The 23,973-nt window shown below is 51.4% G+C and overlaps 6 protein-coding genes across 6 annotated transcripts; 2 read left to right on the forward strand and 4 right to left on the reverse strand.

Moving 5' to 3' along the window:
* Window positions 1–165: 165 nt before the first annotated feature.
* BO87DRAFT_376495 (putative xanthine dehydrogenase HxA) lies at window positions 166–4,669 on the reverse strand. Its single transcript, XM_025623311.1, has 4 exons — window positions 4,229–4,669; window positions 3,972–4,175; window positions 1,968–3,922; window positions 166–1,919 (listed from the first exon to the last, which is right to left on the reverse strand). The coding sequence occupies exons 1-4, from the start codon at window positions 4,460–4,462 to the stop codon at window positions 236–238; spliced, it is 4,077 nt and encodes a 1,358-aa protein (XP_025480100.1). The 5' UTR covers window positions 4,463–4,669; the 3' UTR covers window positions 166–235.
* A 284-nt stretch (window positions 4,670–4,953) lies between these two features.
* BO87DRAFT_376496 (uncharacterized protein) lies at window positions 4,954–7,378 on the reverse strand. The gene is made up of 2 exons (XM_025623312.1): window positions 5,331–7,378; window positions 4,954–5,221 (listed from the first exon to the last, which is right to left on the reverse strand). The coding sequence occupies exons 1-2, from the start codon at window positions 7,028–7,030 to the stop codon at window positions 5,146–5,148; spliced, it is 1,776 nt and encodes a 591-aa protein (XP_025480101.1). The 5' UTR covers window positions 7,031–7,378; the 3' UTR covers window positions 4,954–5,145.
* A 390-nt stretch (window positions 7,379–7,768) lies between these two features.
* aarA (L-aminoadipate-semialdehyde dehydrogenase) lies at window positions 7,769–12,646 on the forward strand. The gene is made up of 4 exons (XM_025621480.1): window positions 7,769–8,284; window positions 8,344–11,635; window positions 11,695–12,019; window positions 12,074–12,646. The coding sequence occupies exons 1-4, from the start codon at window positions 7,913–7,915 to the stop codon at window positions 12,375–12,377; spliced, it is 4,293 nt and encodes a 1,430-aa protein (XP_025480102.1). The 5' UTR covers window positions 7,769–7,912; the 3' UTR covers window positions 12,378–12,646.
* Window positions 12,647–13,126: 480 nt separating this feature from the next.
* Window positions 13,127–13,819, reverse strand: BO87DRAFT_386593 (uncharacterized protein; the record flags this gene model as incomplete). Its single annotated transcript, XM_025624767.1, has 3 exons — window positions 13,127–13,252; window positions 13,315–13,387; window positions 13,434–13,819. The coding sequence occupies 3 exons, from the start codon at window positions 13,817–13,819 to the stop codon at window positions 13,127–13,129; spliced, it is 585 nt and encodes a 194-aa protein (XP_025480103.1).
* Window positions 13,820–16,221: 2,402 nt separating this feature from the next.
* Window positions 16,222–17,961, forward strand: BO87DRAFT_52195 (aldo/keto reductase). The gene is made up of 5 exons (XM_025629351.1): window positions 16,222–16,316; window positions 16,402–16,452; window positions 16,517–16,667; window positions 16,724–17,080; window positions 17,136–17,961. Exons 2-5 carry the CDS (start codon window positions 16,421–16,423, stop codon window positions 17,640–17,642), a joined length of 1,047 nt encoding a protein of 348 aa, XP_025480104.1. The 5' UTR covers window positions 16,222–16,316; window positions 16,402–16,420; the 3' UTR covers window positions 17,643–17,961.
* Window positions 17,962–18,547: 586 nt separating this feature from the next.
* Window positions 18,548–20,308, reverse strand: BO87DRAFT_308240 (uncharacterized protein; the record flags this gene model as incomplete). The annotated part of the gene is made up of 1 exon (XM_025619424.1): window positions 18,548–20,308. The coding sequence occupies one exon, from the start codon at window positions 20,306–20,308 to the stop codon at window positions 18,548–18,550; it is 1,761 nt and encodes a 586-aa protein (XP_025480105.1).
* Window positions 20,309–23,973: the final 3,665 nt, after the last annotated feature.

Consider the following 23,973-nt stretch of genomic DNA (forward strand, 5'->3'; position numbering starts at 1 on the left):
TACATACACCTAATTCATATTGAACCAATAAGAATATCACTGCTGCTGGCAAACCGATGGATGTACAAGTGATCCAGTTACCAGTATCAGGTATTTATGGATATGGGGAAAGGGGTGTGTCTGACTCTTATTATTACTGTTGTTAGTATTGAAGAGGTCAAGGTAGAATAAATATTGTATTCATGCAGTCATTACATCCAGTGAACTAATTAATAATGGTATCCTATCATGCTGGTTATATCGCTACAAAGAAACTCTTCTCACCCTCCTTTGGCACCACGCGTGCCCTTTCAATGATCGGATCAGCACAGCTGACCCGGATCCGCTCTGGAGTCGCTGGACTCTCTAGTCGCAACACTTCATGCACGTTCCATTGCTGGCGCGCTGCCTTGAGCGCATCGCGGATGGCAAAGAAGACGGCGCTGCCCATGAACAGCGGCGGCTCACCAACACCACGAGATCGCTGGATAGTGCGCAGGTTCTCCCATTCCACGTCCTTTAGCAGACTGACGTTAAAGATCTGGGGAATATCCCGGAATCCAGGAATCTTGTAGTTTCCGGGTCCCTTGGTGAAGATCTGTCCCGAAGCCCGGTGCCATAGACTCTCTTCCGTGGTGAAAAGACCCTGGCCTTGGATGAAAGCGCCTTCGATCTGTCCGTAGTCGATCGATGGGTTGATGGTACGGCCAACGTCCATTTTAATGTCAGCACGTAGAGGAGTCCAGTCGCCTGTGAGCGTGTCAATCTGCACCTCGGCAGCGGTCACACCCTGAGTAAAATAGAAGAACATCTGGCCCTTATTCTCGCCCCACACGTAGCCAATATCCGGGGTGCGGTAGTATCCCTGCGCGGAGAGGTTGACCCGGTCAAAGTAGGCCGCGTGAGCAAGGTCCTTCATAGGTGCCCCCGGCATCTTCTCCCGGTACGGCTGAAGACGTTCATTGAGCTGCTCGCAGGCATTGTAGATGGCGTATCCATTGAGATCAGAACTGGCCGACGCAGCCGTGGACGATGTGTTGGCCACGGTATTTGTGGCAGTCTCCGAGATAAAGACGTTGGAATGAGGCACACCCAAAGCTTCAGCCGCAATCATAGTCATCTTGGTATGTAGCCCTTGACCCATCTCCACACCACCGTGAGCCACAAGGACACTTCCGTCGTGATAGATATGCACCAGCGCGCCAGCCTGGTTCAGGAAAAGGGCTGTGAAAGAGATACCGAACTTGGTAGGGATGATGGCCATTCCACGCTTCGACCACTTGTGCTTCTGGTTATATTCCTCCACAGCCTTCCGTCGATCCTCGTACGAGCTCTCATCCATAACTTGCTTATACATCAACGGCACATGCCAATCCTTCAGCTCCTGGTTGTAGTGGGTCTTGTCACCAGGCTTGTACATATTCTGCCAACGGAGTTGTTCAACTGGTATCTGAAGATGATCCGCAACCTCCGATATCATGCACTCGGCGAAGAACATACCCTGAGGGCCGCCGAAGCCACGGAAAGCGGTGTTTGAAACGGTGTTCGTCTTGCAGATACGACCACGGACGTGCATATTCGGTATGTTGTACACTCCATCGATGTGTGAGAGCGCTCTCTCTACTACTGCACCAGACAGATCTTGGGTGTGACCACCGTTGGCGTACACATCCGCATCAAATGCAAGCAATTTACCATCTTTTGTCACTCCCACCTTCCAGCGGCAGAAGAATGGATGGCGTTGACCGGAAGTAGCAATGTCCTCGTCGCGATTGAGCATGCACCGCACGGGCAACTTCGCCTTTGCAGCAGCTGTGGCACAAATACCAGCCAGCTGGACCGAACGTGTCTCTTTGCCACCAAATCCACCTCCAAGGCGCTTTACCCGAGACACGATTTTGTTGGCAGCTACACCAGTTACTTGTGCAACGTAAGTTTGCCTAGAGATAATCAGTAAAGCCTTTCATATGGTAGTTGTCGTGACTCACGTTTCCGTAGGGTTTTGTGTTCCACTCCAGATCTCCATCTCTCCATCCTCAAGCTTAGGGATAGCAACACAAGCCTGAGTTTCCAGGTAAAAATGTTCCTGACCACCCATTTTAGACTGCCCAGTAAAGACATAGTCTGCTTCTTCAAAGGCACTCTCTGGATCCCCACATTTGATGAAGCGGGAGTGTTCAAAGAACGACTCAGCCTCAATGGCTTCTTCCATACTCAGGATTGCTGGAAGCTCTTCATATTCTACCTTGACCGCTCTCGCACCCTCCTCCGCGATCTTGGCCGACGTTGCGAGAATCATACCAATCGGCTGACCAGCAGTCGTGACCTCATCAACCGCGAAGAAGACTTCATCGCAGTTTGGAGCTCCCCACCAATTGGCTTTGGGGTTAGGGAGATCGGTATGATCCACGTAATTAGCAACGCCAGGAATATCGAAAGCTGCTGAAGTGTCCACACTCAGAATACGAGCATGTGCCTTAGTCGAAAGAACCATGCAGCCGTAAAGCTCGTTCTTCATCAAAGGCATGTCATCGGTGTACTGTGCTTCTCCGGTAGCTTGCTTTAGTGCAGAGACGTGAGGACTAGCCTTTCCGAGAATCTTCTGTTGATATGCTGCAGAAGCCTCGTGGTCTTTCTCTCCGGATGAAATGGCTCTTTCAATCTCGGCAATGACATCTTCATCAACATCGGCCTCCGTGACCTGGATGGAGGACAATACATCGTGATAGAACCGGTAGAGGAATCCCAAGGCGAGAGACTTCCTGTATGTCGCCATTCCTCCAGGAACACTGAACTCCAAGTCGAAGTCCTTCTCTAAAGCACCCATGGTACCCTCAAGAGTAGCAGGGTTGGTGAACTTCTTGCCAGCCAGAAAGGCCTCTGCGTTGCGTGCGGAGACGGTCATTGGGGCCAGCCCTCCGAAGACTAAGTTGACGCTTTGCACATCATGAGAAGGAGAAAGTGAGACCCGCAAAGCTGCGTTCACTATCGCGATGTCATCATCCTTTCTCTTTGACTGCTTGTAGGCACGCAGATATTCTCCCGTTTCGGACGCAACCGGGATCCGTAAACAAGCGATAATCGCATTAGGCGGGAGCGCAGTGGATCGATAGCCCTTGAAGAACTGGCTCATAGGAATCTCGATAACTTCACCCAACGACATGGCTACAAGGACAGTGTTGGTAGCCACAAACACCGGGTTCAGGTCAGAAATTGGAGATGCTGTAGCCAGGTTTCCTGCTGGCGACGCCACATTGCGAATTTGCCTTCCTGCAAAATAGCGGAGTTGCTTCTTGATGGCATTGAATGGCTGACCTCGCAACGGCCCATAGCGCTCGAGAGCTTCATCACAGATTGATTCGAGGTCGGTCAAAGAGACATTGGCCCCGATCTCCAGATGGTCATCCTTGAGCGAATACTGACGTAGTTCCGGAATATCACCGACATAGACAGAGGCAATGTACCTCATCGCCTTAAACTTAACCTCAATCTGTGTCTCCGTGCTTCCGCCGATGATCTTAGCATCAGGGTGCACAGCCTTGATCTCCAATAATTGTTCGAGGGTGACCGGACGGTACCACTTCTTTTTCTTATTCCCGAGGACCAAAGGTCGAAATTCGTGCTTGTGGAGCTGAGGCGGGAAAATCAGCTCCGTGCCCGGACTGTATTCGATGAACTCGGGCGGCGTGAATTTCGGTGCATCTCCATCTGTGGTGTCTGCCGATGACTGCTTGCAGCAACCCCCAGCACCGTTCTGCTTATCCATGCAACAACCTGTTCCACCGTTGGCCAGAGATTGCCCGCAGCCCTTGGGAGCGGTGAAGCTCTGAGCAGCATCCAATATGGGCCTGTACCCGGTGCAACGACAGAGATTCCCGTCAAATGCTTCTTCGACGTCGTGTTCGGTCGGCGCGGAGTTATTACGTAGGAGGGCATAGAGGCTCTGTAGATCCGTCAGATTGACCCACCACACCAGCCCTCGAAGAGCATACCATGACAATTCCCGGCGTACAGAAACCGCACTGACTTCCATTTCCAACCGCAAGCCGTTGTTGAACAGCATGGGGATTCTTCACATCGCCGATACCTTCCACGGTTATAACATGTTTCCCGTCCACACTGATCAAGGGGGCGAGACAAGCGTTGACTGAGGCATGGTAAAGCTTCTTCGTCGTCGGGTTGAAATGCGATATAACCTGTTTCATGTCAACATGAACCTAAACACCGATATAACGACGTGGGTATATACCACTGTGCAAGCACCACAACCACCTTCCGCACACCCTAGCTTGGTGCCTGTCAGGCCGATACCCCGCAGATACTCCAATAGCGTGACTTCAGGATTGATCGAGTCGAGAACGACCTTTGTGCCGTTGAGATAGAAACGAATAGTGTCGTCCCAATCCTCCGTGAGCTGAGCCAAGGTGACAGCCTTGCTGGCAGCCACCGTTGGCTTTGGTGATTCTAAAATGCCTGGGGCCATCTTGTTTCCTGAAGCTCAAATGCGGAAAGTCGAATTCCCCGCCGAGATGAGCGGACGCCAAGACCGGCCGGTCAGTGTGATGATAATTCTGTTGCTTCAGATTTGGATTAGGATAGGATCCATGAAGGTATTCCCGAGCAATATTTGTTCAGAACGTAGGAGGATGTATTGTGAAACTATGGTGGCAAAAGGATATAGAAAGGGGTGAAGTCCCTCCCCGGCATAAGCTAACCAAGGAAATGGAGTCATGGACAAGCTTATCGTTGCCTCCCCACTACGGTTATCGCTGGCTATCGATGGCCCGCCCAGCGGCGATCGCCACTGTCCGATGGGCGGTAACCTACGGCAGATGTCATCTGATCACTAATCTACCGACTCTCACTGGTGCCCGGTGAACCAACTAGTAGTAGTGAGTACTCTATACGGCCTAGTTAGTAGAGTCTCGATTATATGATTAGGAAATGGAAATAGCAAAGCAACAAAGTATATAGTAAGAGATTGCGGGCCTAGTACCAACAGCAGAAAAGAAGAATAGGTATCGATCAACGCCGCTCCCAATGCTCTGGCCGAAGCCACCCGGGCCAAGATAGTAAATAAACAGTTCAAGCGAAGAGAAGCAATGTACACCAACAAGTACTAGCGATAACATGTCTATAAGTATGAGCGATAAGAAAAGACATTAATTATACTTTTGGCTTGGCTCCAATGAAGTCTTTTTCTTCTTCCTCCCATTTCTTGCGTTCTACGACGCTGCGCGCACTGCAAATTGATAACTTGTTAGCTCACACCATCGGACTTTCCTTTCGGTCCCGTCATAAGGCGAAGGCTAAAACGCTGGAAATTTGGAGGTCTGTGTCGGTGTACTTACCGGTATGCTCTCACGAAACGCCAGACTTCCGTGTCCGCCAAGTTCCAGGCCTCTGCCACATCAGTGATACCAATTCGGTTGGTATCTTTGCCCTTCAGGTACTCTCGTGCCTGTTTCAGGATTCCGTACTCCTTCTCAACACCTTGCTCACTCGGGTTGGCCTGTTGGACGGACGCCTTCTTCTCTTCTTCATTCTTTGCATCGACCTTGCCATCACGAGGGATCTTAAAACCAAACTGCCACTCAAACTCGTCCAAGAGCTCTGACGGCAGAGACTGCCCGGCCTGAGGAGGCAGCGACTCGACAGTCATCCATAGCGAGGTGCCTACAACGGCGTCATCGGCAACGGCTCTCTTAAACACAACGGCTCTCGCAGAACCGCCAATGTCAGTACCGAGGTGCTCTTTGGTCACTTCGGCCAACCACACATCACGGTCTGTCTCGCGGCGAATGTGCCGCGTTGTGACCTCGGTGGAATCCTGCTGCAGACTAATGAGCGTAAAAGGATGAGGTAGAGTCCCGATCGTGAAAACTTGGGTCGTATTCCTGTAGGTGGCTGGCTGGCTGACCTGCATGGGCTTTTCAGCATCACAGGGATGACATTTCGGCGAGTTCGGAGGGCACGAGTGGGGAACAGGAGAACTAGGACATTGCACCAGGGCTTTGGCAAGCCGTAGGGCCGGTTCCACCAGAGCCGTAGTATGCTCGGGAAATGGTTTCAATACAGCAACGCCTGCAGGGAAGGAGTTCTGGAAAGTGTTGTGCAAGTGGGCATTGATCAACTCAGCCAAGGCCAATCGCCCAGCAGTAGGCGAAGAGACAATCTTCTCAGCGACTGTAGGGTAGTGGCTAGTAATGGCAGCCGAGTCATACAGAGCCAAAGCGCTAGGCTCTTCCACCTTGAAGAACTCGGTCGGAAGAAGATCGATCAGAGAGGTGGACTTGTCATCCACCTTGTTCATAGCTTCCTTGATTGCATCGTTGATACGCGACTTCTCTCCAGAGAATAAGGCATTCCCGAAGCCATCGAAGCGGGTGATAAGGGCAGGATCAGTGCCCCGACGCAGATAAGTGAGAAGAGTATTATCGTATCGGGCCATGGGAAAGCAGTGCCAATCCGCAAGCATACCATCACCCATGTGACCCCAGGCTAGCCACCGGAACAGCTCACTTTCAAGCTCCGGCTTCAGACTCAATGGCTGGACAAGCTCGTAAAGCTGATTGTTCATGGCTTCGCCAGGGCCAAGAATGACGGGGCGGAAACCCTGCGCAAACCAAGCCCTGCGCCAGGCGAGAAGCAGCTGCGCGTCCGCATTATCCTCCTCCCGATCGTTTCCTTTGTTGGGCTCGTAGTACGTGTAGATGAACGGGCGATTTCTAAGAGGAGGGAGGACGGAACGGTTTTCATCGAGGGTGATAGACGACGAAAAAGGGTTGATCCACGACCAGTCGCTGAACCACTTGGACTCGCCGCTGGTGCTGTTGGGTTGCGGTTCCGGAGGGGTATGCACTGTCGGGTGAAACGATGGCAGATGCAGGTTATTTAACGAAGGAAGTTTCGGGTGAGGGACATATTTGGCCGGACCGGAGACTTCCTCGCCAGTCGATGGGTCGGTTACTGGAGAGGAAGAGAATATAACCAAGACAAGGGCGACAAAGACGACGATGGTAATGAGAGCCGTGCTCCGATGAGGGATCATTTTGATCGAGGATGCACGGCCTGGATCAGGCCTGAATAAATCAGGGGGAATCTGCCGAGTAGAAGTTCTGGCCGTCCAAGTCAAACGTGAGAATTGACCGGATGTTCTTCTGTGAGGCTTCTGCCTGTCCCAATGCGGGTAGGAAACGAACGGTAAGTAATAAACTAGGTATTACGGTCAATGTCTTTAGGGGGTTAGGGGATGAAACTGGAGGAGCGAAGGTTGTTGAACGAAGGAGTAATATAATAACAGGAAGAAAAAAGAGGTGTGAAAGAGACGTCAGAGACACGTCTATTAACCCATGGCAAGCGAGAGTGAGAAAGAAGTTGACAACCCGAAGCACCTCAGCAGGATTGGAAGCATAGACTGAAGGCAGCGTTGCACTTTGTTCCTGATCAACCCAAATGCGGAAGTGCCTGGAAGGGGTTCAGAAGCCTAGACCCAAGCGGGTAAGTCAGCGATACGACCGTGTCTCCATTCCAAGTGGATAAAGAGTCCCAGTTAGTTGAAACAGAATGTGTGGTAAGCCACCGCCGCGTGTGGCGGTGCAGATGGAAAAGCGGTCAGTGTATTATTACATTTTGTTGAAAGTACCCCAGAGGCGGTGAGATCCCAGCGGCCCAGCCATCAAAATGATCCTCCCAAATTGTGGGGAGAAAAAGAAAAGGAAAACCTCAGGCTACTAAAACTAGTACTGTCTGGTGGGCTGCAGCCGACATCGGCACTTTTTCTCGCGTGCCCCTCTTGACTCATCGTCGATCGCTGCTCTTCCCATCTTCAATTTCAATTAAATTCCCTAATTCCCTACTGACCTTTCATATTCCGCCAAGTGCAGTTGACGTCCCTCATCCCCCCACTTACAAGGGCATCGCAACTGTAACAATGGCTGTCGAATCAGTCTCCTTGCAGGAGCGCCTCGAGCGATGGGCTCAAAGACTCCAGAACCTCACAGTGTCTCCCCTCACCCGAGACTATCCCGACAACCAGAAGCAGGAGCTTCCCAAGAGGGCAATTGAAGCCTTTGAGTCGATTCAGCTGTCCAAGGAGACGCAATCGGACTTGCAGAAGATCTCCGGCTCTTCGTCCGGATTCACTGTCTTCCTGACGGCTTTCATTGTGCTCGTTGCACGCCTTACCGGTGACGAGGATATTGCCGTCGGGACCAGCTCCAGCGACGATGGTCGTCCTTTCGTCCTGAGAGTCCCAATCGAGGCATCCGAAACCTTCCTGCAGCTGTACGCCAAGGTCCAGAAGGTATGACAAAAATTAAGGTGGCGTATATCATCGTTGTAGCTCATCTAACTCTTCCCTAGGCATTCGAGCAAGGCTCGGCCGAGATCGTACCTCTGGGCAGTCTACGATCCTATATTCAAGAAAAGTCTCAATCTGAACGCTCTCCCATCCTCTTCCGCTTTGCTGCCTACGATGCCCCTGCTGCCTCGCAGGATTACCCTGCCAACACCTTCGAGACAACAGATCTCCTTGTCAACATTGCTCCGATCAGTGCATCGGATGGCTCCACAACCCAGGCGGAATTGGGAGCTTACTACAACCAGAGACTCTTCTCCAGTTCGAGAATTTCCACCATTCTCAAGCAGCTTGCCCGTCTGGTCGAAAATGCGACCAGCAACCCGGAACAAGCAATTGGGCGCATTGACTTCATGACCGAGGATCAACTGGCCCTTCTTCCGGACCCGACCTCCGATTTGAACTGGTCCAATTTCCGCGGTGCTATCCACGATATCTTCGCCGCTAACGCTGAGAAGCACCCCGAAAGACTCTGTGTAGTGGAGACCAAGTCGGAGCGGTCTCCTCACCGGGAGTTCACCTACAAGCAAATCAATGAGGCCTCCAACATTTTGGGCCATCATCTAGTCCAGGCGGGTGTGGAGAGAGGAGAGGTCGTCATGGTGTACGCTTACCGTGGTGTTGACCTGGTGGTAGCCGTTATGGGTATCCTGAAGGCTGGCGCGACCTTCTCGGTCATCGACCCTGCCTACCCCCCGGAAAGACAGTGCATCTACCTTGATGTGGCTCGCCCTCGGGCATTGATCAACATTGAGAAGGCAACTAAGGATGCCGGTGAGCTCTCCGATGTGGTCCGCTCATTCATCAATGAGAACCTGGAGCTGCGCACGGAAGTGCCTGCCCTGGCCCTTCGCGACGATGGCTCCCTCGTCGGAGGATCGATCAACGGCCAGGATGTCTTGGCCAACCAAGTTCCTTTGAAGGCCAAGTCTGTTGGCGTCGTCGTCGGACCTGACTCCACCCCGACTCTGTCCTTCACTTCTGGCTCGGAGGGCAGGCCCAAGGGTGTCAAGGGTCGTCACTTTTCTCTGGCATACTACTTCCCTTGGATGTCCGAGACCTTCAAGCTTAACCCTAACGATCGGTTTACCATGCTCAGCGGTATCGCTCATGACCCGATCCAAAGAGATATCTTCACCCCTCTTTTCCTGGGAGCTCAGCTGCTGGTTCCTGCCCGGGAGGATATTCAGAACGAAAGGCTTGCCGAGTGGATGCGCGAGTATGGAGCTACTGTCACTCACCTTACCCCTGCCATGGGTCAGATTCTCGTCGGTGGTGCTTCGGCACAGTTCCCCTCGCTTCACCACGCCTTCTTCGTCGGTGATATCCTGATCAAGCGAGACTGCCGCTCTCTGCAGGGCTTGGCCCCCAATGTCAACATTGTCAACATGTACGGAACGACTGAGACACAGCGTGCGGTCAGTTACTTCGAGATCCCGAGCTACTCGAGCGACGAGGGCTACCTGGACACCATGAAGGACGTCATCCCGGCAGGTCGGGGTATGCTCGACGTTCAGATGCTGGTTGTTAACCGCTTCGAACCCAGCCGCATTTGCGCCATCGGTGAAGTTGGTGAAATCTACGTCCGTGCCGGTGGTCTCGCTGAAGGCTACCTAGGTTCGCCTGAATTGAACCAGAAGAAGTTCCTCAACAACTGGTTTGTTGATAACCAGACCTGGGTCCAGAAGGACCAAGCCAAGGCAGACAGCGCGAACGAGCCCTGGAGGCAGTTCTACCAAGGCCCTAGAGATCGCTTGTACCGCAGTGGTGACCTTGGTCGTTACACTCCTTCGGGAGATGTCGAGTGTTCGGGACGTGCAGACGATCAGGTCAAGATCCGTGGGTTCCGTATCGAGCTGGGTGAGATTGATACCCACCTGTCTCGCCATCCCCTGGTGAGAGAGAACGTCACCCTGGTGCGTCGTGACAAGTTCGAGGAGCGGACTCTGGTCAGTTATTTCGTGCCGGACATGAGCAAGTGGGCTGCTTGGCTGCAGGAGAAGGGCCTCGAGGACGATGACTCTGCTGAAGGAATGGTCGGCATGCTTAGACGGTTCCGTCCTCTTCGTGACGACATCCGTGACCTGCTGCGGACCAAGCTCGCCTCCTACGCCGTGCCGACGGTGTTCATCCCCCTCAAGCGCATGCCCCTCAACCCTAACGGCAAGATCGACAAGCCTGCGCTACCCTTCCCCGATACCGCAGAGCTTAGTGCCGCGGCTCCTCGTCGCAAGTCATCTGTGGTCCAGGCTCTGTCTGAAACCGAGCAGGCGCTGGCTTCAATCTGGGCCTCCCGCATCCCCAACCTTACTGCTCGCATGATTGGACCTGATGACTCCTTCTTCGACCTTGGAGGGCACAGTATCCTGGCCCAGCAGATGTTCTTCGACATCCGCCGCAAGTGGCGCGGAATTGACGTTAGCATGAACGCCATTTTCCGTAGCCCGACCCTCAGGGGATTTGCCGCCGAGATCGACCGTCTGCAGAACTTCGAGTCTTTCGCCAGCAATGATGACAGTACCGCTGCTAAGGCGGATGCTTCAGCTACTCCGGATGAGCTTGACGACGAATACTCGAAGGATGCCCGGAAGCTGGCAGAGACCGCCTTGCCCGCCTCCTTCCCCACGCGTACCGAGTCTATTCTGTCCAATGAGCCAACCATCTTCCTGACTGGTGCTACTGGCTTCTTGGGTGCGCATATCCTTCGTGACCTCCTCACTCGCAAGTCGCCCATGGCCAAGGTTGTGACCCTGGTTCGTGGTAAGACCGATGAGCAGGCGCTTGAACGTATCCGCTCCACCTGCCGCGCCTACGGCTTCTGGGATGAGGCCTGGACCAGCAGACTGCAGTGTGTTTGCGGTAACCTGGGTGAACCCCGCTTCGGTTTCTCGGATGCTCTTTGGGATGACTTGACCAAGCGTGTGGATGCCGTTATCCACAACGGTGCTCTTGTCCACTGGGTCTACCCTTACTCTACCCTCAAGCCGGCCAACGTCCAGGGTACCATCGATGCTCTGAAGCTTTGCGCCAGTGGTAAGCCCAAGCAGTTCTCCTTCGTCAGTTCCACCAGTGTTCTCGACAGCGACCACTATGTCTCTGAATCCGAGCGCATCGTTGCCGCCGGTGGAGCGGGTATTAGCGAGGAGGATGACCTCGAGGGCAGTGCCGTTGGACTTGGAACCGGCTACGGCCAGAGCAAGTGGGCTGGAGAGTACCTGGTCCGCGAGGCTGGCCGTAGGGGTCTGAAGGGAACCGTCGTTCGTCCTGGTTACGTTCTTGGTGACTCCAAGACCGGAAGTAAGCAAACAATCTCCCAGAATATTGATTTCCAAAGCAAGCTAACATACAAACACTAGCCACCAACACCGACGACTTCCTCATCCGTATGATCAAGGGATGCATCCAGCTGTCTTCCCGCCCCAACATTAACAACACCGTCAACATGGTTCCCGTGGACCACGTTGCCCGCGTGGTCATCGCCGCTGCATTCCAGCCTCCTTGCACTCCCATCGGCGTCGCCCAGGTCACTGGGCACCCGCGTCTCCGGTTCAACCAGTTCTTGGGCGCTCTCCAGCTGTACGGATACGACGTCCCTCAGGTTGACTACGTCCCCTGGTCCAAGTCTCTGGAACAGTACGTCAATGATGGACAGCACGATGACCCCGAGTCCCAGCACGCACTGTAAGTTCCCTCTCTACCCAAACTATCCACTACAATCCTAACATCCGATCCCAGCATGCCCCTCTACCACTTCGTCACCTCCGACCTCCCCTCCAACACCAAGGCCCCCGAACTGGATGACGTCAATGCTGCTGCCTCCCTCCGTGCCGACGCCGCCTGGTCCGGCATCGACGCCTCCGCCGGCGCCGGCGTCACCGAGGAGCTGGTCGGCCTGTACGCCTCTTACCTCGTTCAGACCGGATTCCTTCCTCCCCCATCTGCTGCCTCGACCGCAGCTCGGCCTCTGCCCACGACCCAACTGAGCGAGGATCAGAAGAAGGCCTTGTCGAACGTTGGTGGTCGTGGTGGTTCTTCTTAGATCTTATACATATAAGTTTTGTCACTGTCTAGCGTGCTTTGCTCTATTGGCTTTCTTTTACACTTGGGGTTATGTGGGTTGTTTGATTTGTGTGGTACATTGTATGAGGTTATGACCTTTTCTTTTATGTTTCTCGGGTGACATAAAAGTTCTTGTATGAATTTCAGGTTGATGGGAAAGTTGAAAAAGAAATGTATAGAAAGGACACTGTATATGGGGTGGATGGGTTGGTTAGAGGTAGAGGATTTCCTCTTTTTCTTCAATGGATTATGAACCAATTCAGGTGTTTTCCTGATGCACGTAACATTTGTCTCAATGAAAGGACCTAGTCTCGTCAAAACCTCTAATACTGAGTGTAAAGAGACTCGGGTATACTCTTTACCACATCATGGAAGATGTACGGGATTATTTTGTGCCTTTACGTAAGCTCGGAGTCAGGAAGAACAGGGGGCGGCGAGAAGAGAGGCACTTGGAGCAGGAGAAGGGTGTGCTGAGGTGTTTTAGCTACGTCGAAGGGATTTCACGGATTTACATTGCACATAGTTCTATGCGGATCAATCTTATTTCTCCTAACAAGCAAGACTAGACAAAAAAAGCAACTAAGGAATGACTCAAAAGCAAAAACGAAGACAAGACTAGACCCGAAACTTAATCATCACCATTCCATCGTGATCCGCATCACCCTGTCAGCTCCAAATTGGTTGCCATAGATGCCAAATGGCTCTTTCCGGCGGTCACCGACTCAGCCACTAGTTAGTACCCCAGGTGGCGTCACCAGTGTCAGTGCCCTGGAAGGTAAAGGACGAGGCGTTCTGGACGATACGCGCAATTGGCTTCTCCGACTGGTCGGTGGTGAAGAAGTCGATGATGAATTTCTGGTTGCGGGTTAGCACCATGCCTTGATACCGATGTATGAAGTGGAACTGGGACTACGTACGCTTCCATCCATGTAGATCTGGACGCTCTGGTTGCCCTGGAGGTATTGCTGGTCGTCATAGTAGACGGTTGCACTGCTTGCTGTTAGTGTTGTTTTGTATTAATAAAGGCAAGACTTACTTGATAAAGGCACTGTTAGGCCTGTAGAAGCCAGCAGCTTCACCCTTCACGGCCTGTCCCATGCTCTTTGAAGTCAGGTCAAAGGTCAAATCAACCCGTGAGATGTTGACTTTGCCGCTGATGCGGTCATGGTAGTTCCAGTGATAGCAAGAGCAGCCATTCGCGTGCGCCAAGGATGCCTCCAGCATCTGTCGACCCAGGGGCCGGCTGATCTCCTGCTGGAAAGCCTTCTTGATTTGCATCTCAGACACATCATGGCCGTCAGAGCTGGTGATAGTCACTTGGCGGAAAAGCTGCAAGAGCTCTTCGTCCGAAGAGCCCGAGTGAGCGACTGCCTGGAGAGACATGGTCTGGACAGGAGGAGCGGTGGTCACAACGGTAGACATTTCAAAATTGGGTTCTTTTCTTGAAAGAGTATGATCAACAGGTAGTTCTTGTCGTTGCTTGCTTTGCGAGCTGAGTTGGTGATGGTGCTGAGGAGAAGACCTGGAGAGGAATCTGCCTTCCTTATATAGTTTTCGCGACTGAGAAACGACTGAGAGCTGACATTCAGCTCCGACATCTGTTCAGATGCTTCGAGCGGTTCGAACTTGGTGATAGCACAGTCACTTCGAGTAAACCCTTCGAGCAGTTCCTCTCTCAGGCCTGTATGTCGACTGGAAACTTCGCTACGAACTTCCATCTGCACGATGAATCACATTTTTCAGCTGTCCTTGAGCACTCGGATCTCACAATAGCAAGTCTGGTGTCTCCATTGAGCATGAATCCGGCCTTGCGCTGCGGAAATGCTTGCGATGGGTATCTTCATCGTTGCAAAGCAGGACTCTGGAGTACACAGCCCAGCTAGCCACATTTTCATCTCCAAGGTGAGCAGTTGTAGGCATTGACACAATGCTAGTGGGTGTCAACCCATCCAGGAGCTGACACTAATCTTCCATAAGTCCCGTCTCTCATCGGCTATTTTTGCTACTGGTCATCATTGGTGGTTCACATGCGGTTAGAGGCCTATACATTTTGAGAACGATAGAGAACGATGGGTGCTTGCAGAAATAAAAGCCGTTGGCCATATAGATGCACTCGTTTACTTTGACGCTAGATCACGACGCCGTGCTAAAATATGATAGACAGACGGTCTGACCTGCATCTTTCTTGGATAGACTGTCCAGTGAGGTTTTGCCGGTGATGGCTGTCGAAGTACATGAAAATAACGCATCTCCAATCAGCATGGTCAGAGAAGTAATCAGGTATACACACCCATGGTAGTTTGCGCATCCTGAAAGCCACATTGCAAAAGGATCATTCAGTGAGAGAAACGAGGTTCACCCGACAATTCAGCGGTGAACAGCAGTTTTTTGGCCATAATGCTCTAGACAAGTATGATCTACACCTAGATGTCTTCTGGTTCATGTACCGTTGATTGTCTCTTGGCGTCAGGCTGCGCTGGTTGGGAACTGTCTCGACTCCTCTCAAAACTGCCAAGATCGATCGACTGGAGGTATTGGGTAATGGACAGGTGCTGGAAAATTGCATGCAGCAAGTGTTCTGCAGAAGCCAGCTGAACCACTGACGAGCAGCGACATGAGCAGAGTCGACGTTCGACAGGCTGCGATCAGACCCATCTCGGGAATTTCTACTAGAATTCCTCCGGGGCTGCCGGGATGTCCGGACTATTCGACCATGACATACAGTGCTTGGCTCTAGGGCGCATAGCCCCACGACGTACCGTTCAGCCAGCCCTTGATGCTACAAATGCCTGTCCGGTCTTTCGTACGGAGCGGGCAGCTCAATCAGGTGTGCGGCCGAGTCAAATACTCTGCAATACCTGCACCACGTGCAAAACGGTTCATTGATCGTTGTACAGAGGCTGGGGGTGTTCCAGTTCTTGTCAATATGCAGCCTTCAGTCGCCTGACAGTCACGTCGGACGAGTCTTTCCCCAGAAAACCAGTGATTCTTGATGCAGTGGCTGGCGCCACCGCCACCAACACCGTTCATTGGCGGGGTTGCCTTGCTCGAACGGGATCCTACCCCGGGGTCTTATTCCTCTGCTTTCCGAGTGAAGAACCGTGACTTTGTTGTGGCTTCCTCAGGGGTTGAAGTGTACCTAGATTGGCTCGAGCATTTTGACCTATCAGAAGATCGCTGCCTACTTAGGTAGACAAGACGGCGATGCCGATTGCCATAAGGCACATGCTGCAGCAGTGCATTCAATTGAAGGAAGAGAGGTAGTGTCGTGATTGAGGCAAAAGGCAGAGAGGATCGAACAGTAGAGGGGTAACTATGTGGTAAGACAGAGAGAGATGATGAGGAGGAAGAGGAAGAAGAAGCGAAGCCAAACAAGCAAAGGTGTGGATCACGGGATCCCCTCCTTGGCTACCCCTCCTTCCCTTTTCTTGTGTATGACTGAGACTGAGAAAAAGTCATTGATTCCCCTTCAACTTCCAGTCTGCTGTGTATATCTATGCTGAATGCTCTCTATTCTCTTCCATAGACACACTGGCACTATACGGAGTACCATAAAAATGGATGATCTTCATAATGAACCCCGCATAAGCTTCCCGATCCTCTGGACCGATGGGTCCAGAGCAGCTCAACCCGAAAAAGGGCTGTCGGTAACTCATCGGCTCTGGCAACTCATCGCTTCGCACTTTCGGCAGTTCGGTGGGGGAGCTTAATGATGGGGTCAACCAGCTTGCTCTGGGTTTACTATGCTTCGGCAACTCGACTGAACTGGCTAGCTAGCTCGTCCCTAACCTTTGAACTTCAATTAGTGGTAGCTGCAAAGTACTGATAAGCGGCTTGCAGTCCCGTCAAGATACTCAATTCTATCGTAAATTCTTCTACATCACTTTGCTCCAGCAATTGGTCTCTTACAACTTCATTTGTAGGTGATTCCCACATCTCACCACCTTCCCGCATCTTTCCGCCTGCTTGTGGAGGCAACATCATAGCTAACCATGGCGTTGCAGTTATTTGAATACATCCACCATGGCTGCCAACAATGAGATGGAATACGTCCGGTATGTCTCCCGGTTGCGATACTCGCACTGTACATACTGACCTAGCTAACAAATTGACATGTAGCCTGGGAAACTCGGGACTGAAGATCTCTAAAATCATTCTGGGCGCCATGTCCTATGGCGCCAGGCAGTGGCAGGATTGGGTACTCGACGAGGAGGAAGCCCTCCCTCTGATTGAGCATGCCTACAAGCGTGGAATCAACACGTGGGATACGGTACATTCAAGCCACTACGTTTCTCTTGTCTCAATATCTTGTTAACCAGCTTCCAGGCCGATGTCTACTCTCACGGCCGTTCCGAGGAAATCATTGGCAAGGCCCTGAAGAAGTTCTCCATTCCCCGTAACCGGGTTGTCATCCTCACCAAGTGCTACTTCGGTGTGGACGACCAAGGTAACTTCCCTCCGATTTCAGCTTCCGGTGTTAACGACGGTGGTTTCGTCAACCGGGTTGGCCTGTCCCGCAAACACATCTTCGACGCCGTTGATGCCAGTGTCGAGAGACTGGGAACATACATCGACGTTCTGCAGATCCACCGGCTGGATCGTGATACCCCACGTGAGGAAATCATGCGGGCTCTCAACGACGTGATTGAGAGTGGCAAGGTCCGATATATCGGAGCCAGCACGGTACGTCCACCTTTTTTTTCTTTTCCTCCAACGACACATGCTCACGCCTATCAAGATGGCTGCATGGGAATTCCAGACTCTCCAGAACATCGCCGCCCGCAATGGCTGGCACCAGTTCATCTCCATGCAAAACTACCACAACCTGATCGCCAGAGAAGAGGAGCGCGAGATGATCCCATACTGCCGTGACACTGGCGTGGGCCTGATCCCCTGGTCGCCCATGGCTCGTGGTGTGCTGACCCGCCCCTGGGGCTCTCGCTCTACTGTGCGTGAAGCAACAGATGGGGCACTCAAATTCCTCATCCGCAGCCGCGAGACAGAATCCGACAAGGCTATCGTCGATCGTGTCGAAGAGATCGCCAAGAAGAAGGGCGTCAGCATGGCCCAGGTGGCCATCGCTTGGTCGCTGAGCCACCCCAATGAGAACCCTATTCTTGGACTCAACAGCAAGGAGCGCATTGATGAGGCTGTGACCGGTACCAAGGTCAAGTTGACCGATGAGGAAATCAAGTACCTGGAGGAGCCTTACATCCCTAAGGCTATCACTTCTCTGGAGCGGTAAAGAATAGAATACGATGATCATCTATACAAACAAAATGTCATTCTATACTCTTCTGGAAACGTATTGTTCGGTCACTCAAATGAGCTCTAATATGAAATCCAATTACTGTTGACAGAAAGGACGAACGAACTCGTCGTCTTCATGCGCTTGAAAGTCATATCAGCGATCAACAGGATCAGTGAACAAGCCTTGCCCACTCTCTGTTAGTAGGCCGATCGCTCACAACAAACCCCACCAACCAATCATACTACTTGGAAGTTAGAACTCTGCAATCCTTCGGAAACTAATCCCACTACGTTCCTACTAGCTGGAAAGTACTTTTCTCTAATACGTATCGATACTATAAATTTAACGAAACCATGCTCTGTGTGCCAAATATATGTATTTTTCAAGAATATTTGTACCTACTCTACAAAATCCCTGTATCTTTCCGAAAGCAATCAATGCTGCGGACCTTAGTTTGTACATATGCATGGACAGGAAGGTAATGGTGATGTTGATGGCAATGCCAGAATAGAGAATCAGTAGGGAAGGAGATAAGAATGTTAGAAAAAGGAGCGCTATCAGATATATGTCGTGGTATTCATATCGCTGGTAAGTTCAGAAGAGCTGAGAGATGATGACGTGCGGAGACAAGTCTCATGCAAGGTTGGGAAGTGGGAGAGAATTGCCAGACACCCAGTGCGATAAGGAGTAACGGTAGCTTTGGCCTCACAACATGAGGCCCTGCCATCCGCTTGCATACAATACAACCGCAGCTCCAGGCTTTCGTGTCACTATTGTAGTGTCTTGGATGAAATCGAGAGGTGTGCTCACCTCTGCAAGAGGGAGATAAAAAGAGAAGACAACTGTGCAGAGCAAAAGAACATTGAATGGGGTATGTGATTTTAAGCTCCAGGCTTGGCTCAATGATGATGTCCGGTTTTGCGGATGATATAATCGAAGAGGTTGCTAATCCGATGCCGACGCTTTCCCTTACTCGGCGCCGAGTCTGCGGGAGAGTCAATACCTTTCTCGCGAAAGGAATCGGCTTGGCGTGACTGGTTGTTTTCGAATCCCTTGGATCGGTCTATCGCTTGATCAGGGGCAGCTGTTGTCTTGAAATCTTGGACGTCGGATTTCCTGTGGGACCATAACCTGCGACTTTTGGAGTCTTGTCGGGCGGGTGTGGTGTCGACGGCTTGGTCCTGTCTCTGTTCGCGAGGACTGGAGAGTGTACTGTGTCGGTTGAGACGACCGTTGCTACCCGAAGCACGTCGGTTAGTCCGCTCGATAAAGGCCGCACCAGTTGAGTTGGATCGTCTCGATAAGCTTCCAAAAGTCGTAGATCGGTCGGAAATCGTGGATTGTGAAGGGACATAGCTGGACGTCGAGAGACGATGTCTTCGGCCATTCAATGGGGGAACATCATCGTGGCCATCTTCCCTCTCGGTTCTGTCAGTCTCGCTTCGAATCGCAGTTGGCGAGCTGTGTCTCGACGGACACATTGTCTTGGAGTTGATTGCCAAGGCCGAGTCGTCGTAAGTGAAGTTGTGAGACCAGCCTTCCCTAAAGGCTACCCATATGCTGGTGATAATGATCAACATGCGGAGGTCACTGTCGGTTTTCAGAACCTTCCGATCCAATGGGTCATCCATTTCGGAGTAGTCGCTCAACACGGACATGGCGGAGGTTGGTGAGCCAGCAATACCTGGTGTTGTCGGAATTGAGTACTCATCGTATACCTCGAGGTAATTGCGTGTCATCGTACCAACAACAGGGTGACGACGAGTGCTGGGATTGATCACGCTGAACGTAAACCGCTTGCTCTCCTCTTGCGAGAAGCCCGGGGGCGCCGACACGCGACGATTCTTCCCACCTTTCAGAACCCACCGCAGTATCTGGATACCATCATCCGTGTTGGCCACGAATTCGTAGGAGCCATTGGCAAGCGGCGTGGCCTCCCAAACTGGCCCATGGTTCAAACAAATCTCCGCCTTTCCTTTGGATAAAGCGTCATCCCTAAAGAGCTGACATATCGTTGCGACCACCTCACGTTGTTCTCCGCCTTCATCATCGGAGCTTAAAGACCTATCTCCATTATCGCCCGGCGCCCGCTCATAGAGGTCACTAGTTACGACAATGAGGTCATTGGGGCCTAGTCCTTTTTTACCGCGGAATATCGTCGGGAACTTGCGAGCTAGAGGCGGCAGAAACACAGTGGAGGGGAGCACATCCAAAAGTGGCAGAGGTCGTGGAGTTTGCGACACACGTTGAAGCTGCAGGAGAAGCTTAGGTCGGAGCTTTAATCGCCTATGGCGTGCGTGGGCCGCGGGATGCGCTAGCTGGTATGACGTTTTAGGGCGCGACGATTGTTTCCGAACTGATTGCGAACGGGCGATCCTTGATGGAGCTAGGACTGGGGTGACTGTCGAACGCTCGTCATCGCTCGAGGATAGTGTATCAATAGTAACTTTCCGCGACATTGTACGCTGCGTCATTTCGGGTTCCGTGGGTTTGCGCCGGTTATAGATGCTGCCTAGTCCCCACGATGGCAGGGAAGCGAATGAGATTGCCGGGGACGAATGACGCGTCGGGCTAGGGATCTGGGTTTCCGATGGTAACCCGGGGTATTCGTTTTCGTGAGCTGCTGCCGCATCCGCTGTCAAGCCAAGGTTGAATAGCATTATTTCTGGGGATGCGACAACGTCTGTTTAATTTTCCCCGATCAACATTGACGGCGAAGATCAGTGGCAGTGACGGGGATTAACTATGATGACAGTGACGGGGGTGGCTGTGGCTGACAAAATACGTCAGCCTAAGCCGATCCAGCTAGTTAACAAGTTGCCGTTGTTTGCTGTTTTGTAACCTCGTTGTGCCAGAGAGATATGCTGAATAATCCAGAGCAATGGAAGACAAGAGAACAAAGACAAGAAGAAGACCCGGGTCAGAGAAAGATGGTGGCGGTAGTAGTAAGAGAGGATATGACGAGAAGACAAGGAAGGGGTAGGATAGATGGAGGGTGGATGGAAAGTAAGTATAGTAAGTAGTAGATAGAATGAGCGTGACCTGCACGGCGACTATCAACCCCTCCACCTAGAATAAGGCTGAAGCTGCAGATGTAGATTTGTCGAAAGAGGGGATTGAGGTCAGCGCAGGAGGCAAACCGGATAGATGGATGAATAGGGAAGTTCAGATGTCGTACGACGTGGACATTGGAGTAGATAAGAGCAAAGAGTGGGCGGAAGTATGTAAGGGAGGCCGGACAGTGTGGGTTAGGGGGTCCAGAAGCGCCTTAATATTCAGACTTTCAGATGAGTGAGGAAAAGAAAAGAATACGAATCGCATGTCAGACTCGAGATGGGATCGATGGATCATCGATTAGAGGGGGCGAAAAAGATGGCGGTCAAGATCCCACCATGAATTTGGTGGGCAAATAGTCATAATTAAGAATCATCCATCATGCTTCTTGACCTGAACTAAATAAATGGGGGAGGGTCAATGTGGAAAAAGAAAAGAAAAAAAAAAAAAAAATGAGTGTAAAAAAGGAAAAGCAAAAATTACAGTAAAAGGAACCCACATGGAACCAGAAGTGACAATGACGGTTTAGTAGGTCACATTTGGTCAAGATCCCGCTGGGGGGCTGTTCTTCCCCTTAGTGTCTTCTTTGCGAGTCTGGTCTGCGTATACTACTATTACTAGCTTACTACTCTTACGCCCTCACAGCGATGGGGTTGTCTGCTGGGCTTGTCCATCGGGACCATCGGCAGGTCTCCCCCCGATCTACAGTTAAGAGCCAGTCGGCCAAGCCAAATCGCGAGAAATTACAAAATAATGTTTCTAGGAAGTACTAGGAACAGGCTGGGTCGTCTGGTCTCGTTGCATGAACTGGGTCCTGGCCATCCATGGCCGTCAGCTCGCATCCATGGCCCCAAGCAGCTAGCCGACGATCCTCTCTCTCGGAACTAACCAGACGCCGACACTAACATTTCTTCATTGGATGGCAACCCCCATCGGCGGTTTATTGGCTGCATCGTAATCATCTCGTATTGCTTGGCCCGTATCAAATCAGTGAGGATGATTACTACAGCACAGTAAGTGCAAAGTATGAACTCTACCCTGCAGAATTAATAGATTCATTAATTAATAAATTGTTCCTATTATTATAACGAAGATCATCCTAATGCTTCCATGGAGCAGGACTATTTAGCATTTACTGTACCAGTCAAGAATTGGAGATTAATAGCTTGACCGACCCGTTGACCGACAGCAAACAGCATTTCGGAGCATCGGAGCTGAATTATGCAATCGAGATTAGGTAATAGAGAGGAAGAAACCATGCCGCTGCTATGCATACATACTTTCTGCTTGAGCATGTTATGCCCTATAGTGTAAGCAGCATTACCCACCCTCATACATGCTTTACCTTACTTACCTCGGACTACGTCCCTACCAAACGCAAACAAGGTTAAGTATCCTAGTTCAGTCAGGCTCTGGTATCTTAGTTGTCCTCTGCCGCGATGCTATGTCAATTAATTTCGGGGAGAGCAATACAACCTCCATCGTGGTGTCCCCGCGGACCTTCGGGCTTTAGACATTTGCTGCAACGGAACCGGAAGCTCCGACTTGCCGGTAAGGTCCGCACCGTGCCATGGGACCGGATGTCGGATTTTAGAGGCAGTAAGCAAAAAAGAGTTTGGATCTCTGGGTCTGCAAATTTGAGGCAGACACGCCGCTGACTCAGTGCCACTGGTGACGGAGACCACCGTAAGGCTGAATTAGGAATAAAGCACAGTAATCACACTCTTCCTCCCTTCACCTACTATCTTACTAGTCTAGCTGGAAAAGGTAGAGCAGATCGTTGGTGCCATGAGACTTGACTTTCTGCCCCCTTGCCCAACACTGCAGTGCCAAATATACAATCTTCTGACCTAGTGTCTGGTAACCATCTAAGCCTTGTCCAGCTAAGCTTACCTTTCGTATTAACTAATCCTGAGACTACTTGGGAGTGTCAAATGCCATCCTGAAATGCCTCGTTGTTTCCCCGAGGGAATCCGACCGAATGTCTCCCTGGGTCGGGCTTGGCATTACGATCTAGCAAACGAGGGTCTGGTTCTGGCGGGGACCAGATGGCAAACTTTTCTCTTTAGTCTTGTAACGTTTCCATCGCGGACCCTCCTATCTTGCTTGAGAAAATAAAAGTCGCTAGCTGCTGAGGGCGAGGCTGAGAACGGCATAGTTATGGAGAAAGTTTAGTTGGTCAGCTGCCTTCTCGGCTTAATTGTACGAAAATCTATTGGAACTATAATTTTGAAAGAACACAGGCGTCCCCTGGCAAGGTACTACTGTGATGATGTGGGTGATAACAAAGAAACGCACGGCTGTCCTTTCAAGCTTCAGGGACACCGCATGATTTATCGAGTACTACGGTACATTGAACTGAGACCCGGGCGACCTCGAAGTAAAAAAGGGGAGGACACCACTTTAGATGCCCCCCGGGGCAATGCTTTATGGAGTACGTGATGGATATTTCGTTCGTCCGTTCAGCTGAGCCTAATTAGTAAAACCACAAGTAACTAACTATACCCACCACTACATACCAATACGTAGGTGCCAGGGGGCCCTGTATCAAGCGTCCCTCGTAAACGATGGCAGTATGTACGTTGTTGCAATACTTTGGTCATACATACTTTTGACTAGTACTGGTACTCTATAGTATAGGCGTTCAATGTAGCAACTCGGAGCTAGCAGCGGCATTCATAATTCAGTGCAAAGATACCATAACGTTCTGGAACTGGCATAGCCGGTTCTTCCTTTTCCAAGTCACCTCCCAACCTTGATAATGAGTAGGCGGGTTTAACTCGATCCAATGTAGCTAATCATCTTAATGATTTTCCTACTAGCGCTTGTCGGCGTCTACATTTGTCTTGTCGCCGTTGGCACGATGGCGCTAGGATATTCTCTTCAACGCCGACGGGGATGGTCTTATCTAATTCCTACCATACCGAAGGCTTCGAGCATTCTCCGTCATGTGAACCTGCAGCAGATTTGAATAAGGATTACTGGAACTGAAGCAGTCGGGCTCCATCAGTTCCGAGCGCGCCGTAGGGCTGACCTGCCCGCGGATTCGGCGGGATGATCCAAGGATGAATGACCTGTTCACCCAATCCAGAACAGTCGATGGCTACTGGACCCTGTCAACTGACTGTTCTGAATAATACTACCTGAGCAGGTAACTAAAGACTTCGCCAATGCGGAGAGGCAAAGTGGTCTGACATCATCATCATTATCATCATCCCTTTCAACTAATTATGATGTATCTCTAGAGTGTAGGATGACTATACTCAGGCTA

The sequence above is a fragment of the Aspergillus neoniger genome (genome assembly GCF_003184625.1).
Source record: "Aspergillus neoniger CBS 115656 unplaced genomic scaffold BO87scaffold_15, whole genome shotgun sequence".
NCBI lineage: Eukaryota > Fungi > Ascomycota > Eurotiomycetes > Eurotiales > Aspergillaceae > Aspergillus > Aspergillus neoniger.